This window comes from Canis lupus, chromosome 8 (genome assembly GCF_011100685.1).
Source record: "Canis lupus familiaris isolate Mischka breed German Shepherd chromosome 8, alternate assembly UU_Cfam_GSD_1.0, whole genome shotgun sequence".
Taxonomy (NCBI): domain Eukaryota; kingdom Metazoa; phylum Chordata; class Mammalia; order Carnivora; family Canidae; genus Canis; species Canis lupus.
The window spans coordinates 10,765,492-10,781,657 of record NC_049229.1 but is presented as its reverse complement, the minus strand read 5'-3'; the positions used below and the strand labels follow the sequence as shown (position 1 = coordinate 10,781,657).

At 34.5% G+C, this 16,166-nt stretch overlaps 1 protein-coding gene across 14 annotated transcripts in view; it reads left to right on the top strand.

The window, feature by feature from the left end:
* HEATR5A (HEAT repeat containing 5A) overlaps positions 1-16,166 on the top strand; it is a 111,807-nt gene that overhangs the window by 37,392 nt on the left and 58,249 nt on the right. For all 14 annotated transcript variants that reach the window (XR_005363102.1, XM_038544428.1, XM_038544423.1 and 11 more), the window contains 5 exons: positions 4,277-4,429; positions 5,586-5,685; positions 8,535-8,644; positions 13,530-13,693; positions 13,811-13,986. Coding sequence is in view for 13 of the 14 variants with exons in the window: in XM_038544428.1 (XP_038400356.1) it covers positions 4,277-4,429; positions 5,586-5,685; positions 8,535-8,644; positions 13,530-13,693; positions 13,811-13,986 (703 nt within the window). In the remaining variant the exon portion in view is untranslated. The remainder of the gene's footprint in view (positions 1-4,276; positions 4,430-5,585; positions 5,686-8,534; positions 8,645-13,529; positions 13,694-13,810; positions 13,987-16,166) is intronic.

The window sequence follows — 16,166 nt, the reverse complement described above, 5'->3', positions numbered from 1 at the left end:
AAAAAAAAAAATTAAAAAAAAAATCAGTAATTGTATTATGGTCATGACTATTATATTTATGTCCTATAACTTTGAAACTCAATTTTATTACTTTATTAAATTTCTATTTTAAATCTCTCTTTTATAATCATAACCTTTATTGCCAAGGTATAAAACTGGCTGGATTTAACCAATAAATCATTTTGATACCTCTGAAGTAATTTGATCTAAAAGGAGCTTAAATTAAAACAAACAATCCTAAATGAAGAACTACTTTAAATAATGTTCTTGAGATGATTAAAGAGATTTATTGGACTATATCAAGGTTCAGCTTACAGGCCAAATTTGGCTTACCAACTGTTTTGTACAGGCTGTGAGCTAAGAAGAGTTTTTATATTTTTAGTGGCTTAAAAGAAGAATGTTTTGTGATACGTGAGAAATATATGAAAGTCAGTTTTCAGTGTGCATAAAGTTTTATTAGAACACAACCGTTATCACTCATTTATATATTGTCTGTGGCCTTTAAGGACTACAATAGCTGACCTAAGTCATTGCAAGAGACCGAATGGCTTTCAAAGCCAAAAATGTTTATTGTCTGACCCTTTATAAAAAATATGTACCCTGACCTAGGTCATCGTTTCACGAAGTGTTGGGAATAATGTGGCCAAGCCTTTAGTTGCTTTTGGCTGGATGTTTCATGTCTGTCATATTGATGATATTGCTTAATTATAGGAGAACATAAACTACTTAATAAATGCAGTATTCAAATAATGAAATTTTTCAGAACAAAGTAATTCTATCGGAAGAAGGCTACAGGAGATCCCTTCTCTTTTAAAGAAAGAGATTGGGGGCACTTGGGTGCCTCAGTGGGTTAAGCATCTGAATTTGGCTCAGGTCATGATCTCAGGGTCCTGGGATCAAGTCCTGCATCAGGCTCTCTACTCACTGGGGAGTCTTCTCCCTTTCCCCTCTACCTTTCCCCTTCCCCCCATGCACGTGCTCTCTCTCTCTCCCTCTCAAATAAATAAAAATCTTAAAAAAAAAAAAAAAGATTAGTACTCCATTTTATTGTATATTCCTAATTAACGTACAAAAAAGGATTAAAACTTTAATGTTTTGGGGTGGGTGGGTGGCTCATTCAGTTAAGCATCTGACAATCTTGGTTTGACTCAGGTCATGATCCAGGGTCCTAAGATTTAGCAATGTGTTGGCTCTGTGCTCAGTGTGGAGTCTGCTAATCCCTCTCCCTCTGCTTTTTCCCCCTCTTGCTCTCTCTCTCTCTCTCTGGAATATTTACTTAAATAGAATCCTTTTTTAAAAATTAATGTTTTCCAATTACTTTGTTTTCTTGGGCTTTATTTTCTTGTCTTGTGCATTATTATTTCCCTTTATTATCAAATTTTAGAATATGTTGTTAGTAACCTAGCAACTTTCAAAGAGCCTCATTTGAGATTTTTGCTCTTAAGTATCATTGTGAACTCATAGATTTTTACACATTCATGTGTTTCAGTCCACCAGTCATTATTCCTTTTGATCCTCAAGTTGTCTCATAAGTGGAAGCCCCTTCATGCTGGTTCATGTATCCTTTTAACATGAACCTAGTATTCTTTAATAACCTGTTAATTTTTGACATCATAAGATGTCCCAGCTTTTACATTTTCTGCCCCAGACTTGTAACAAGACATTTTCTGAGGAGTCCTGATTCTTTTTTTGGGAAATGATATGTAGGTGACAGTCCAAGTGCCTCATTAGTTTTTGCCTTACAGTTTTAACACCTTTTTTGCATTTTCAGCATTTCCTTTACTATTTGCAGTTTCCATCATTTTAAATATATTCACTATTCTGAACTAATGCAGACTCAAATCCATTCCTCAGATGTGAGCTGCAATATTTTTTAATGTTTTTATGCCACACTTTGTACTTTATCCAATACCACCTGAGACAACTTTAATTTACCTATAGATATCTACCTGTCTTACATGTCTGTGGATGGCTCATAATGTGTGTGGTTTCTGATAGGTATATTGTTCTTGGTGTGAATAAACTTACTCTTGTGTTTGTGTTTTAACTTTGTAATTATTATACACTCATTTATACTTGTTAGTTCATATATGTCTCTGAAATGACATTCCCTTGATACCTTTGTAGGAAAGAATTACTACACTGTTTACTATTAAATTAGTGAAATATCTTAAGGGTTTAATGGCAGTTATTTATGAAACTTAACCATGGATATTCAGTGACTCTACACATTTTTATCTGACAAAATTTTTCTTTAAGAATTTCCTCTGACAGCCCAATATATATGAATGTGTGTGTAAATGCACACACGCACACACACACAAGCCTTAGAGTCACTTTTTTTTTTTATTTTTTAAGATTTTGCTTATTTATTTGAGAAAGAGAGAGAACATGAGCATTGGGGAGGGATAGAGGAAGAAGCAGACTCCCTGCTGAGCAGGGAGCCCGATATGGGAGCCTGATATGGGACTTGATCCCAGGACCTTGGGATCATGACCTGAACCAAAGGTAGACACTTAACCAGTGGAGGCACCCAGGCACCCAACAGTGAGTTACTCTTTTTTTATTATTTTTCAGTGAGTTACTCTTAATGGCCTTATTCTGATTTCCTTATTTTATTACAATTCTAGGGGTTTATTAAAATATTTGTCCATTTGAGAGACAGAGAGCTCAAGCACATGTGTGAGTTGGAGAAGCAGCAGGAGGAGAGAACCTTCAAACAGACTGTAGAGCGCAGAGCCAAATGTAGGGTTTAATCCCACCACCCTAAAATCATGACCTGAGCTGAAACCAAGAATCTGATGCTCAACCGTCTGAGCCATTGAGGCGCCCCTGGGGTTTTCTTTTGGTATTACTTCATCAAAGGAAGTAGGAAGTAGTGAGCGAAAGAGTGTTGAATTGCCTTTATGTTGAATTAACACTATAGGCGTTAGCATATGACCTCTTTCTAAAAAGTACGCCAGAAGAAAAATGGAGAAATTAATTCTATTTTAATCTACTATAAATTACATGCATAAAAAAAGATTTGTTTGCAATTGCCCTTTCATTTTGCCATTAGCTCATCTTCTTGTACGTAGGGCAAATTTTGAATGATAATTGCATGTCAAACACTGATATATAAACTCTCATAAACCCCAGAAAGGATCTAAAGAGGTAAATGCAATTATTGTCTCCATTTATAGATGAGGAAATTAAGGCACAAAAAGGTTAGGTAACTTACCCAAGTTTACACAGCTAGTAAGTGGGTGGACCAGAGTTTTAACCTAGGTGGTCTTCTTCCAGAGGCCAGTGCAGTTAGTTCTATGCTATACTGTCTTACTGCGGAAGAAAACCATACAGTTAGCACAACATGGGAATTAGAAGTAAAGAGTACTTACAGGAGGATTTTAAAATAACCCAGACTTGTAAAGAAGTTACAAGTTTTTGGGAGAAAAGCTGTGAGTTTTTTACACTTTCTAGTTTTTCTTTTTTCTTTTTTTTTTTTTTAAGATTTTATTTATTCATGAGAGACACAGAGAAAGAGGCAGAGACACAGGCAGAGGGAGAAGCAGGCTCCATGCAGGGAGCCCGATGTGGGACTTGATCCCAGGTCTCCAGGATCACACCCCAGGTCGCAGGCGGCACCAAACCGCTGCCCCACCGAGGCTGCCCGTTTTTCTTTTTTCTTAACTGATAGTGCTATCAAATAAAATGCTATCTATCCTTGTACATTGCCTTTACCAGGTTTGTGGATTCATGATCCATTAGTTCATAAATGTTACTGACCTGAAGTCTTAAAAAAAATTCCAATCAGATATATCACATCTGATTTTTTTCCTGGAAAAAGTTGCAATCAAAAGTTAGCATTACTTCCAGTATACAATGTTATTTGTCACCAAAAACAGTGGTGCCTTGGATTTACATGATACGGTATAGTTTTTCAGAGTACTCTAAAGTATGCTCTTTCCTTTGGCCCTGACAAACCCTTGGAGACAATGCAAGTGGTGCTAGCTTCATTTTATAGATAAGAGAAACTGAATCTCCAGGTCACAGCCCTAGTGGAAGAGCCGACCCTAGAACTCTTTACTGTTAGTTCCTTATTTTTCCTCTGCGTACTCCACAGTGCCTTCAGATAACAGTTCATTCAGTAGTGGTACATTTGTTAAAAGCAGAAGGTAAAAAAAAATGCCAAATTGGAATAGTGGATTAAAATGTTTAAGAGGGAAGTTTCTGTTTATTGAGTTTTAAAGAGTAACATTTTGGGTTCTTTTTAAGTAACAAGTTGAATAAATTATAGGTCCTGCAGTTGTCAGTCATCACCTTGCTCGACTTCTGCTATTGTGGAAGTGTGTCTTTCCAGTGTCTCCTAAAGATCTAGAAACAGAAAAGAGCCGAGGAGATTCATTTACCTGGCAGGTAACCTTGGAAGGACGAGCTGGTGCGCTCTGTGGTAGGTAAAGTTTAGTCTTTTTTCTCTCTTCACTTTGGCTTTTTCCCATTCTTTAACTTTCCCCATATTTATATCTTTAATGGTGAAAATATCTACTTATGGTGATTTTTGTAATTGAACATAATTAGTGATTATAGCAGATATGTGATAAAAGGAATTTTAGAATTTGGATCTGTAGGATAATGCACATTTTCTTGGATGTAATCTAGTTAGAACTGTCAAGATTGCTTTGTCTTTAGTAGGCATTCATTCCTCTTTTTAGAAATACTAGGTTTAGATTTAATTAGCATTGATTAAATATGGTTCCCATTTAGTTTTTTTATATGAAAGTTATACCCGGGATCCCTGGGTGGCGCAGTGGTTTGGCGCCTGCCTTTGGCCCAGGGCGCGATCCTGGAGACCCGGGATCGAATCCCACATCGGGCTCCCGGTGCATGGAGCCTGCTTCTCCTTCTGCCTATGTCTCTGCCTCTCTCTCTCTCTCTGTGTGACTATCATAAATAAAAAAAAAAAAAAAAAAAAAAAAAATAGAAAGTTATACCCTTCTATGGTATATGAACCATTAAAAAATAGTATCTACCATGAATATTGAACTAAGGAAGGTAGTATTTCTGGAAAGACATGGAAACATTGATTTTGGTTTTATTTGTTTATTCATGGCATTTTTACTCTTAAAAAAAGTAAAACAATTTTGAAATTAATCTTGAAACTCAGTCTAACTTTAAAATATTCATTTTATTCTATATATGAAATAACTCCTATGAAAATGTATGTATTTCAGGTAGCATCTATAAGAAACTAACAATGCTGGCTAAACTGTTACCATAGTTCTGCAGAATTAGTATAGAATTGGCAATCTTGAGGTTCTAAGCTAATTTATTATTCTACTTGTGAGCTCAGAAGTTGAGTAAAACTTCAGAAAAATAACATTTTGTTAACTTGGTTGTTCTCTTTTAGTGATTCTAGAAACTTTTTTTAGCTTAACTAGAGGTAAAAGACACTAGCTTCCTTTTCATGCTAGAGTTTCAGGAATTTTTTTTTTTTTTTTAGCACATTTCTTTATTCCTCTAATAAAAATGCAAATGCTGTACCATAATTGATTGCTTTTTCTCATGGCTCATTACATTCTGCTGAGTAAGTCTGTTCTGTTTTTCAGCTGTCAAGAGTTTTGTTTCCCACTGTGGTGACCTTCTTACTGAGGAAGTAATTCAACGTCTTCTTCCACCACTTCCTTGTGCTGTGGATTTGCTAACTCAGTAAGGATGTCTACTTAGATTTTTAAAAATGTTTAATAGTAATCAGTTATCCTCTGAATATGTAGTATCTGTTTAATACATTAATAATATTAGGCCAAGTTTCTATGATTGGTGAATGATTTTTCTTTTGCAGTGGAAGGCAAACATTTAGTTACACAATTTTTTTTTTAGGCTAGGAACTTGGAAGAAAAATACATATTAAAAGGGGAGGAAAGTTACTTGGTGGATATTGTATCTTCCAAATAGTCAGATTTAACCAAGAGATTAAATATTAAACCTCTTAACCTTTTCAGGTATGCATTTTATTGGTTTGTTAGTGCTATTCTGTGTTCATAAGAACCAGATGCTTGTTAACAATTTAAATTTTTTGTTGTTTTTATTTTTCACAAATTTGACTTTTATGATAAGAAGACATAGAGAAAATACAATATATGTCATGAGCACTTGTAATTTCCAAGTTAATATAATGTATAGTTTTTAAAAAGTATTTAATGATATAAAATTTAGTGTATTACCAAAAAATAAATCTAACATATGGCTTATAAACATAATAATAAAATGAACACCTGTGAATCCAACACAACTAGAGCAGGGGTTAGCCACTGTTTGCTGTAAAGGGCTAGATTGTGAATATTGTAGGCTTTGTAGGCCATACAGTCTGTTGCATCTACTCAACTCTGGTAGCTCAAAAGCAGTCATAGATAATTTATAAATAAGTGAATGTCACTATGTTCCAGTAAAACTTGATTTACAAAAATAGGCATTGGGCCAGATTTAGCTACTCTTAACTAGAACATTAACAATAGTATTTAAGTTATCTGTGAGTTCCTTTCACATATCATTCTTTCCACTTATAGGTGATGACTCTTCTGAATTTTATAGTTGTCATTCCCTTGCGTTTTTAAAAAGTTCCTCACGTGTATGTTTCCCTAAACAGCGCATTGTTTAGTTTTGCTTGGTTTTGATCAGGCAAATGGTGTATTATTTCTGAGACTTACTTTTTTTTACCCATCATTGTTTGTTAACTATCTGTAAGTTTGTTCATTGATTTTGGTTGCTATATAATATTTAATTGGGTGTGTATATAGCAACTTATGTCAGTGAAATATCTAAATATATATTTTCCAAAATTCTAGTATATTTTTGTCAATACTTTTTTTGTCAATACTTTTTTTTAAAAGATTTATTTATTTATTTACTTATGATAGAGAGAGAGAGAGAGAGAGGCAGAGACACAGGAGGAGGGAGAAGCAGGCTCCATGCCGGGAGCCCGATATAGGACTCGATCCTGGGACTCCAGGATGGTGCCCTGGGCCAAAGGCAGGCGCTAAACTGCTGAGCCACCCAGGGATCCCCATTTTTGTCAATACTTTATGTGACTACCCTTTGATCCTTCTTCACTAACAATTAGACATCATTCCTAGCCCATCCAGTAGGTATAAATTGATATCTCATCATGATTTTAATTTATATACTGATTCTTGATTATTTGACATTTTATATATTTATTATTCCTCAATATTTCCCCTTCTAAGAATTCCCTATTCGTGCATGTCTTTACTTATTTTTAGGTAAAATAGTTTTTTGAATTAACAGGAATTCTTAACTTAATATCAGATTTATCAGTCCTGTATTTTTTGTTTAGTATTTTCTGTGTTTGGTTTAAAAAATCTTTCTTCAGGGATCCCTGGGTGGCTCAGTGGTTTGGCATCTGCCTTTGGCCCAGGGCGCGATCCTGGAATCCCAGGATCGAGTCTCGTGTCGGGCTCCCGGCATGGAGCCTGCTTCTCCCTCTGCCTGTGTCTCTGCCTCTCTCTCTCTCTCTCTCTCTCTCTCTCTGTCTCTCATGAATAAATAAAATCTAAATAAATTAAAAAATAAAAATATAGTGACCAAACCAAAAAAAAAAAGGAAAAAAATACAGTGACAACTCAAAAATTAACTAATTTCTTCTAGAAACCAGAAAGAGCAAGTATTAATTTCCCAGAAAATACAAATGAATAAACATTACCAGACTTTCTTAAAGTACCTGGAAACTTCATGCTATGATAATTTAGTGGATTTATTCCTGACACACTGAAAGTAATTCCGTTATATTTCTGTATTGCTAAAAAGATGGAGACCATACTCCAACTGGTAACATGGAACCTTCAAAGAGCAGTAGTAATCCTTTAATAAATATTTGTTAGACGAGTGAGCATCAGTAAAATGATGCCTTCATACCAGTAGTGGTAATGAACAGAAAATTAAAAAGTACATGAAAGTGAAGGAGATAAGAGATTTTGTGATTGAAACTTTTAGGGAATCATTGGCTTGACTTATGCTTTATTAAAAGAGAATTTGTTTCATGATCTTTGCATGTTTTGACGCTCTTTTTTTCCTTTTTGGTGATGGCATTCCAGATCAAGTTTCAAAGAAAAACTTGGATTTTTTACCTGCATATTTATGTTTCCTGTTTGTTTTTTTCCATATGATTCCTTTTCTACATAAGGATTTCCTTTTCTTCCATTTTTTACAAATGCCAATTTGTAAATTGTGGAATTTGGTAAGAGTTTGTTTTTAGACAAAGTACTGATGGCCTTAGAGATCTAAAGCTGAATTAAATAGTTCTGTTGTACGAAGTGTGATAGAAAACGTAGTTGAATAATTTCCATGTGTGACACTTATAATACCTCTTATAACTTATCATTACATTATTTTTTTAAAAAGGTAAAAAGAAAAAAGAAAAAACATAAAAAGAGCACTATTGTTTACTAATAATATGTATAACTTTTATATTTATATGTCAATCTATTTTGTATTTGTATGTTATATATCTTATGTACTTATACTTTTTCTTTTATATTAAGGCTTTCTTCAGTACTAAAAACATACGGAAGCACTTTGAAAATGCCATCAGTAGTTTATAGACAAAGGCTTTATGAATTACTGATTTTATTACCTCCTGAAACCTATGAAGGTATGTGCTTTAAACCAAAATGTTTTACTGTTTGGCTGGAAAGTAATACCCAAATGAATGGTATGGTGTTTATTTAGTACCTTTTTTCTAGGAGGTATAGTGAGTTCAATCTCAACCATTGTGTTCACCATTATATAGTAAGGAAAGTAAATTTTTTTAAAAACCTACTTTTTAACTTTCTCCTCTGGGGAATAAAAGTCCCTAGTTCCACCCTGTGGAAGAAAATAAGTCACAAAGATTGGTCTTGATTCTACTCTAGGGTTTGGTACAGAATATATAATGTAGGCCTATTAGATATTGACCCCTAGCTTCCTTCTACAGTGATTATCTACTGTACACATTCTCTTCCACTATTGTATTCTTCACTGTGCCCAGACAGAAGTTTAATACTGAACTACCAAGGTATAATTGATTTTATAAGTTTAGAGTAAAAAAATAAAAAAAATAAGTTTAGAGTATAGGTTTTGCCTTTATTGGGTTTAGATATGACCTTAGATTAATGGTATACTATGACTGGTAAAATAAACTTGCCCCTGTTTTAAAATTAGTTCTAAAAACTTTATTGTAAATTTAAAACACAGTTTTAAGAAAATACATTGCTAAAAAAAAAAAAAAAAAAAAAAGAAAATACATTGCTACTGTTGAATTGCTCAAAATGCTTGTTTTAGGAGATGAAAGTTATAAATGGACTCCATTGGGAACTTGATTTTTTTTAATCTTAATAGTTTTTAGCCAGCCATATTAAGTTGATAATTACTTCAAAACTACTTCTTGTAAAAACACATTTATTGGCTTCTTATCCTATTCTGCAGATAAGTGCAATATAATATATACTATATTAATTCAGAATATTAACCTGTGGCCTTTATTATAATGTGAGTAGTATTGTTCCCACTGCCTTTCTTCCTGGTTCACAAATGTGCCTATCAAAATATTTGATGTAAAGTAATCATTTAGGATAAGAAGAAGAACTGTAAAAAATGGGAAATTGTCATTTCTCAGGAATTGTATCAAAAGAACCATTTCTGTATGAGAGGTACTGTGGTAGAAATTGTGTATATTATCATCTCATTTATCTTAGGACAATACAGTAATCTGGTTATATTTTCCTTATTTGACAGATAAGGTATAGAGAAGTTATATAAACCAACTTAGAAACATATGTGCTGTAAATAGTGGAATCAAGATTATAGATCTGCTTCATGCTATGCTACATACCTATTTATAAGTAACCTAGAAGAGATTTAACGAACAGTCAAGACTTAGTGATAGGTCTGTCTCCTTGTATACTGTCTCTTAGTATATAAGAGCTACCTGCTAGATATAAAAGCTCTTGAGATAATTTCTGTGTTCCATACCTCAGGTAGCTGTCTGGTTCTGGCAAAAACAATTCCCTTTAGACATTTATATCATTTTTACCATATTTTGGAGTTTATTTTCAAACTACAGATAAAAAAATTAATTTCTTTTAAAGTCTTCATTAAACATCTAAGAATACCAGAATGTCAACCTAAAATATATATCTTCTAATAAATGATAATATAAATCTGCCCTTAAAAGATTTAAAGAAAAAAACAAAGTTTTGTATTTTTTTCTCAGAATTGAGAATACAGTCAGAAGTCCTAAAGGAATAATGAATATACACGTGTATGAATTTTTTTTTAAGGACTTTATTTAATTCTTCATGAGAGACACAGAAAGAGAAGCAGAGACATAGGCAGGGGGAGAAGCAGGCTCCCTCCAGGGAACCTGATGTGGGACTCAATCCCAGGACCCTGGGATCATGCGCCGAGCTGAAGGCAGATGCTCAACCACTGAGCCACCCAGGCATCCCATGAATATATAGATTTTAAATCAGTTCCAGAATATTCACTGGGAGACAAAGTTAGGAATTATTATAAACTTCTTGAGAAACAGAATCTATGTTTACCTTTACCCTCTTTATCTTCTTCAAGGATATCTATTTTTTAATATGATTAAAGAAGAAATTAGTTTTAGAAAAAGAAAATATGGAGGTATTAATAGTTTCATGTTTCAACCAAAAATAATTTGCCATATCTTGGCTATCTTTTTTCATTTTTAAAACTATAGAAATAAAATTAAGGATTTTTTTTCCTTAAGGATTTTTTTCAAATGGTAGTCTATATAATAGATTTATGTATATGGAGCGTAACAGTAAGAACTTTACCATTAAAATATCAGTTGAAATTTAAAATAATGGTTCATCATACAATAATAATGTATAGTAATTTCTAAATCTTTTAACACAAAAGGAAATAGGTCGTTAAAGTTATACATCTCACTAACTCAAAAATATGGTTAACAAAACGGAAGTTAAAGTTCTGATGATACTGCTTGGTACAGTGGTTTGTCAAAAAGTAAGTTTACAAGACAGTAAAAAATTGCTTTGTTGCATACGACGTATTTAATAACTTAAATGACTTTGTGGTCATCCTGCAGATGCAGAATTTTTTTGTTTGTTTGTTTTTTCAGATGCAGAATATTTTCATGAGTGACTTAGTTTCCCAAAATTTGTGGAATAAAAATTGGGTTCTTAGTTTTTATTTCCTGTTTTAGTTTTGTTATGGGCTAGTGTTTTAATATTCTCCACACTGGAAGTTGTTCCTCATTAGCAATAGAAGGTCAATGATGTACTTCTACAAAAACATATTTGCAGGGGTGCTTCGGTGCCTCAGTCTGTTAAACATCTGACTCCTGATTTTGGTTTGGGTCATGATTTGGAGATGGTGGGATCAGGCCCCTCATATGACTCTAAGCTTGGTGTGGAGACTGCTTGTCCAACTCCCCCTGCTTCTTGTGCTCTCTCTCTCAAAAAAATAAAAAAAAAAATTTTAAATAAATAAATAAAAATAAAAAATGGAAAAAAGCACATATTTGCTTTTTTTTTTTTAAGATTTTATTTATTTATTCTTGAGAGACACAGAGAGAGAGAGAGGCAGAGACACAGGCAGAGGGAGAAGCAAGCTCCATGCAGGGAGCCCAACGCGGGACTCGATTCCCAGTCTCCAGGATCACGCCCTGGGACGAAGAGGTGGTGCTAAACCGAAGAGGTGGTGCTAAACCACTGAGCCACCCAGGCTGCCCCAACCTATTTGCATTTTAAAAGGAATCATTCTTAAGTGTACTTTGTTCAAGGATTTTTATGAGCAGTCACTTTAAGTGAGAAATAGAGAGGGGCACCTGACTGGCTCAGTCCTTGAAGCATGTGACTCTTGATCTCAGAATTCTAAGACTGAGTTCCACATTGTGCATTGAGATTACTTAAAAGATTTTAAATCTTAATAAAATAAGGGATGTCTGGGTAGCTCAGTTGATTGAGTGCCCAGCTCTTGATTTTGACTTAGGTCATGATCTCAGGGTGGTTGGATTGAGCCCCACATAAGGCTCCATGCTAAGTGGAGAGTTTGTTGGTGATTCTCTCTCCCCACCCCCTGCCTTACACTCTCTCCCTCTCCCTCTAAAATAAAAATCTTTAAAAAAAAATAAAATGAATGAGAAATAGAGAAACAATTTCCACACTTAGTGGTAAATATCTTTGAAATGGCAATTAGGTCAATGTGATAATGAACCAGTTTTTGAAAATGTGTATATATAAGAGAACAACCATAAGCTGCTTCATGCCTTGTTTTTGTTTTTAAAGAGTTGGAGGAGGGGTAGCAGGAGGGAGAGAGAGAATCTTAAAGCAGGCTCTATACCTAGCCCAACTCTGAGCCCAAGACTGGGCTCAGTCTCCCAATCCTGAGATCATGACCTGAGCTGAAAACAAGAGTTGGTCAGTTAACCAACTGAGCCTTCCGGGTGCCCTGCGCTGGCCCCTCCATGTCTTATAGAAGATTGCAGTGCTGTCTATGAACTAGGTTAGCCCCTGAAACACAAATAAAATGGATCCTCTCTGGATCCAGTTTCCATGTTATTTATTTACAAAAAAAATATAGACAATAGAAAAATTAAACTGCACTAGGGCATAAATTCATAAAAATTAAGATTGTAGAAACTTCTACAGAGCAAATAACCTCATTTTTTCAAATAAATTACACAGGGAAAAGTAGAGGGAAGAACTGTAGATTGAATGAGACTTAAGATACATCAACTAGTTACAAAATGTAGACTTAGATCTTGATTCAAATAAAAGCAAACAAAAACACATTTACAAGAATTGAAAATTTGAACACTGAATAAGGTATTTGATGTTTAGTGTTTTTTAAAACATATTATAATAGAAATGTGTAAAATGTCCTTAGCTTTCAGTAATACAACAAGGAAATATTTGTAGATGAAAATTTTCTGCCTTCTAGGGTTTACTTCAGAATAATATGGGAGGTGGTGAGATGGTGGATGGAGGTAGAGTGAAACAAAATTTATCCAGCTGGTCAAGATATATGACACTCAATCATATGCTGAGGTGGTGGGGAGTTAGGGTATGATAATACTATTATGTCTACTTGTGTATATGTTTGAAATTTTCCATAATAAAAAAACATGCTGAATGTTTATAAATTATTATTAGGCAATGGGTTTTTAAAACAAATATAATTTATCTGCTTTTGTATTCATCTTTTTTATTGTTTTTGTCCTTCATGTCATTTTATTTAAAATGCTGGTAGTATTTATTCAGTATCATAAGGTATATACACATGTACTTTGAGATGTCTTTTCGGTATCTGTTCCTAGTCTTGTGACCAGTAGCACCAGTTGAACCATTTGTTTGTAGTGTATTTTTCAAGGATGAGATATATAATATTTGACTGTAATAAAGTTAGTTGATGTGTAGATTAAAAGTCTGCCTGGGTTTTCTTTAACCCTGTATTCTAGACAGTTAACTGCTTTTACTAATTGCTAATTGCTATTTTCTGTAACTCAACAGAAAACTTCTGTGCTATCCTCAAAGAGCTGGCTGCTGACTTGACTGCCTCTGATATACAGGTGGCAGCATCTGCATTTTTACTTCCACCCCTCTGTCATCAGGATGATCTTGTGATATTAAGTCCTTTGCTACAAGAAACTGATCATAGATTTATTGAAGAACAGGTATAGTCTTTTTTTTTTTTTTTTGGTATAGTCATTTTTCAATAACTCATGGGTTGACTCATTCTGTAAACAGTCATTTTAATACTTTATATATATGTATTTTTTTGTTTGTTTTAGCTCCTGCTTGGTAATGGTATTGCTTGTGGAAGTTTGGAGTATGACCCTTATTCTATTTATGAGAAAGATGTAGAGGGAGATTCAGTGCCTAAACCCCTGTCTCCAGTACTTTCAGTTATTAGCTCTGCAGTCAAGCTCTTTGGAGTTATATGTGCTCATGTGGGAGAAGCTCAAAGGTAAACCATCTTTAGTAGTTCACTTATCCTGAAATACAATATTTAAGGATGGGATTGGTTCAGTGAATGCATGATAGAAAACTGTTGCATAAGAAAAATGTCAGAAGTTCTTATTAGTGGGGTGACTGAGTGGCATAGTGAGTTAAGCATCTGACTCTTGGTTTCTCAGGTTGTTATCTCAAGGTCATTAGACTGAGCCCTGCATCAGGCTCTGCACTCAGCACAGAGTCTGCTTGAGATTCTCTCCCCTCCCCGTCTCCACTGGTGCTGCGAGTGCTTCTGTCTCTCATAAAAAGTCCTTAAAGGAGTTATAGATGACAGGTTTTAGGTGAGATAAAGGGTCTTGTTTAATTATTCACCTGGCTAATATTTAATAAGTTATTAAGTCATCAATTAAATTTGGTGATTAAACTGAAAACTGCTAGACTCTGTTGTGGATATAATACTTTATCCACAATTACCTTATCATCTAGCTGAAAATACAAATAAAAAAATCAGTGGTATCAAGAATTTTGATTTATGAGCTGTTGTTACAAAGAAGTACCCTGGTTTTCTGCTTAGATTAGGTCTCAGGAGTTTTCTTACCATCAAAGCTTTGTGGAGCCTTTAAAGATCTTTAGTTTGGTGGATTTCAAAAATTAGATTAAAATTGATTAGTCTTCGGGATGCCTGGGTGGCTCAGCAGTTTGGCATCTGCCTTTGGCTCAGGGGGGGATTGAGTCCCCCGTTGGGCTCCCTGCATGGAGCCTGCTTCTCCGTCGGCCTATGTCTCTGCCTCTCTCTCTCTGTGTCTCTCATGAATAAATAAATAAAAATTTAAAAAAATTGATTAGTCTTCAGTTTGGTAGATTTCACTCCACTCAAAGTAAACTTCAGTTTTGTTTTTTAAAAGATTTTATTTATTCATGAGAGACACAGAGAGAGAGACAGAGACTTGATCCTGGGACTCTAGGATCATGCCCTGTGCCTAAGGCAGACACTCAACCACTGAGCCACCCAGGCATCCTTAAGCTTCAGTTTTGAAATATCAAGGGTTAATAATGGCTTCTTATTGTGAGTGACAGTTTCATAATTGATAACTGAGGTAATACTTTCTTGGAGACAAAAAACACTACTCATCTAGTATTCAGGAAATTGTTTTTATGTGAGATACTAAATGCAACATGAATTTCTCCCATAGCCTATGCTGTTTAACAATTCACAAATTAGTAACTGTTCTCATTTATTCATATTCTCTCCATTCCTCCCTTCTCTGTCTCTCTCCATTTCCCCCTACATTCCCTCCACTCTCCCTTCCTTCCTGACTGCCTCTGGCATGCTAAATCAAAAATAATAACATGTATTTAGATCATTGCTTTTATATCATTTTATCTAGTTAAGTCTTCCAGACAATATCAATTAGATAGAGAATTTACCTTGGTCTCTTTTGATGAAGACTCACAAAATTTTTTTAATCTTGTCAGCCACACATTTTTGGGGGGTTTTGTTTGCTTTCTTTTTTAAAGTAAGCTGTAGGACCAATATGGGGCTTGAACTCATGACCCCCAGATCAAGAGTGCATGCTCTACCGACTATGCCAACCAGGCACACTTCAGCAACACAGTTTTGAAGCATGTCTTTGGATAGTTTACTTTTTAAGTGGATAGAAAAGTGATTAAACCTTATGTTGACTTTGTGTTGATTTAAATAGCCTCATGTTATATTATTTTAAATGATGGCAGTATTTGCTTAGTATCATAAGACACACACACACATGCTGAAATGTCTTTTCAGAGTTTAAATTTTAAAAGATGATGTTTTTCCCAAATTTATTTGTAGCCTCTAGCTCCCTGTGTATATTGTAACTAAAAGTTATGGTTATAATCTATTTAGGATAATATATGACTAAATTTATAAATGAATGCTATAGCACTAAAAGATGAGAGAACCATAGTAGTCTGGAATATTCAAAGGAGAATTGATAGAGGGGCTCTTGAATGGCTGATTCGGTTGAGTGTCCGACTGTTGGTTTCAGCTCAAGTCATGATCTCATGGGTCATGAGTTTGAGCTAATGCTCAACAGGGAATCTGCTTAAGATTCTCCCTCTCCCCTTACCCTCCCCCTGCTTATGCTTGAGTATCCTCTCTCATATAAATAAATCTTTAAGGAAAAAAAAAAGATAAAATGAGAGTGAACTAGT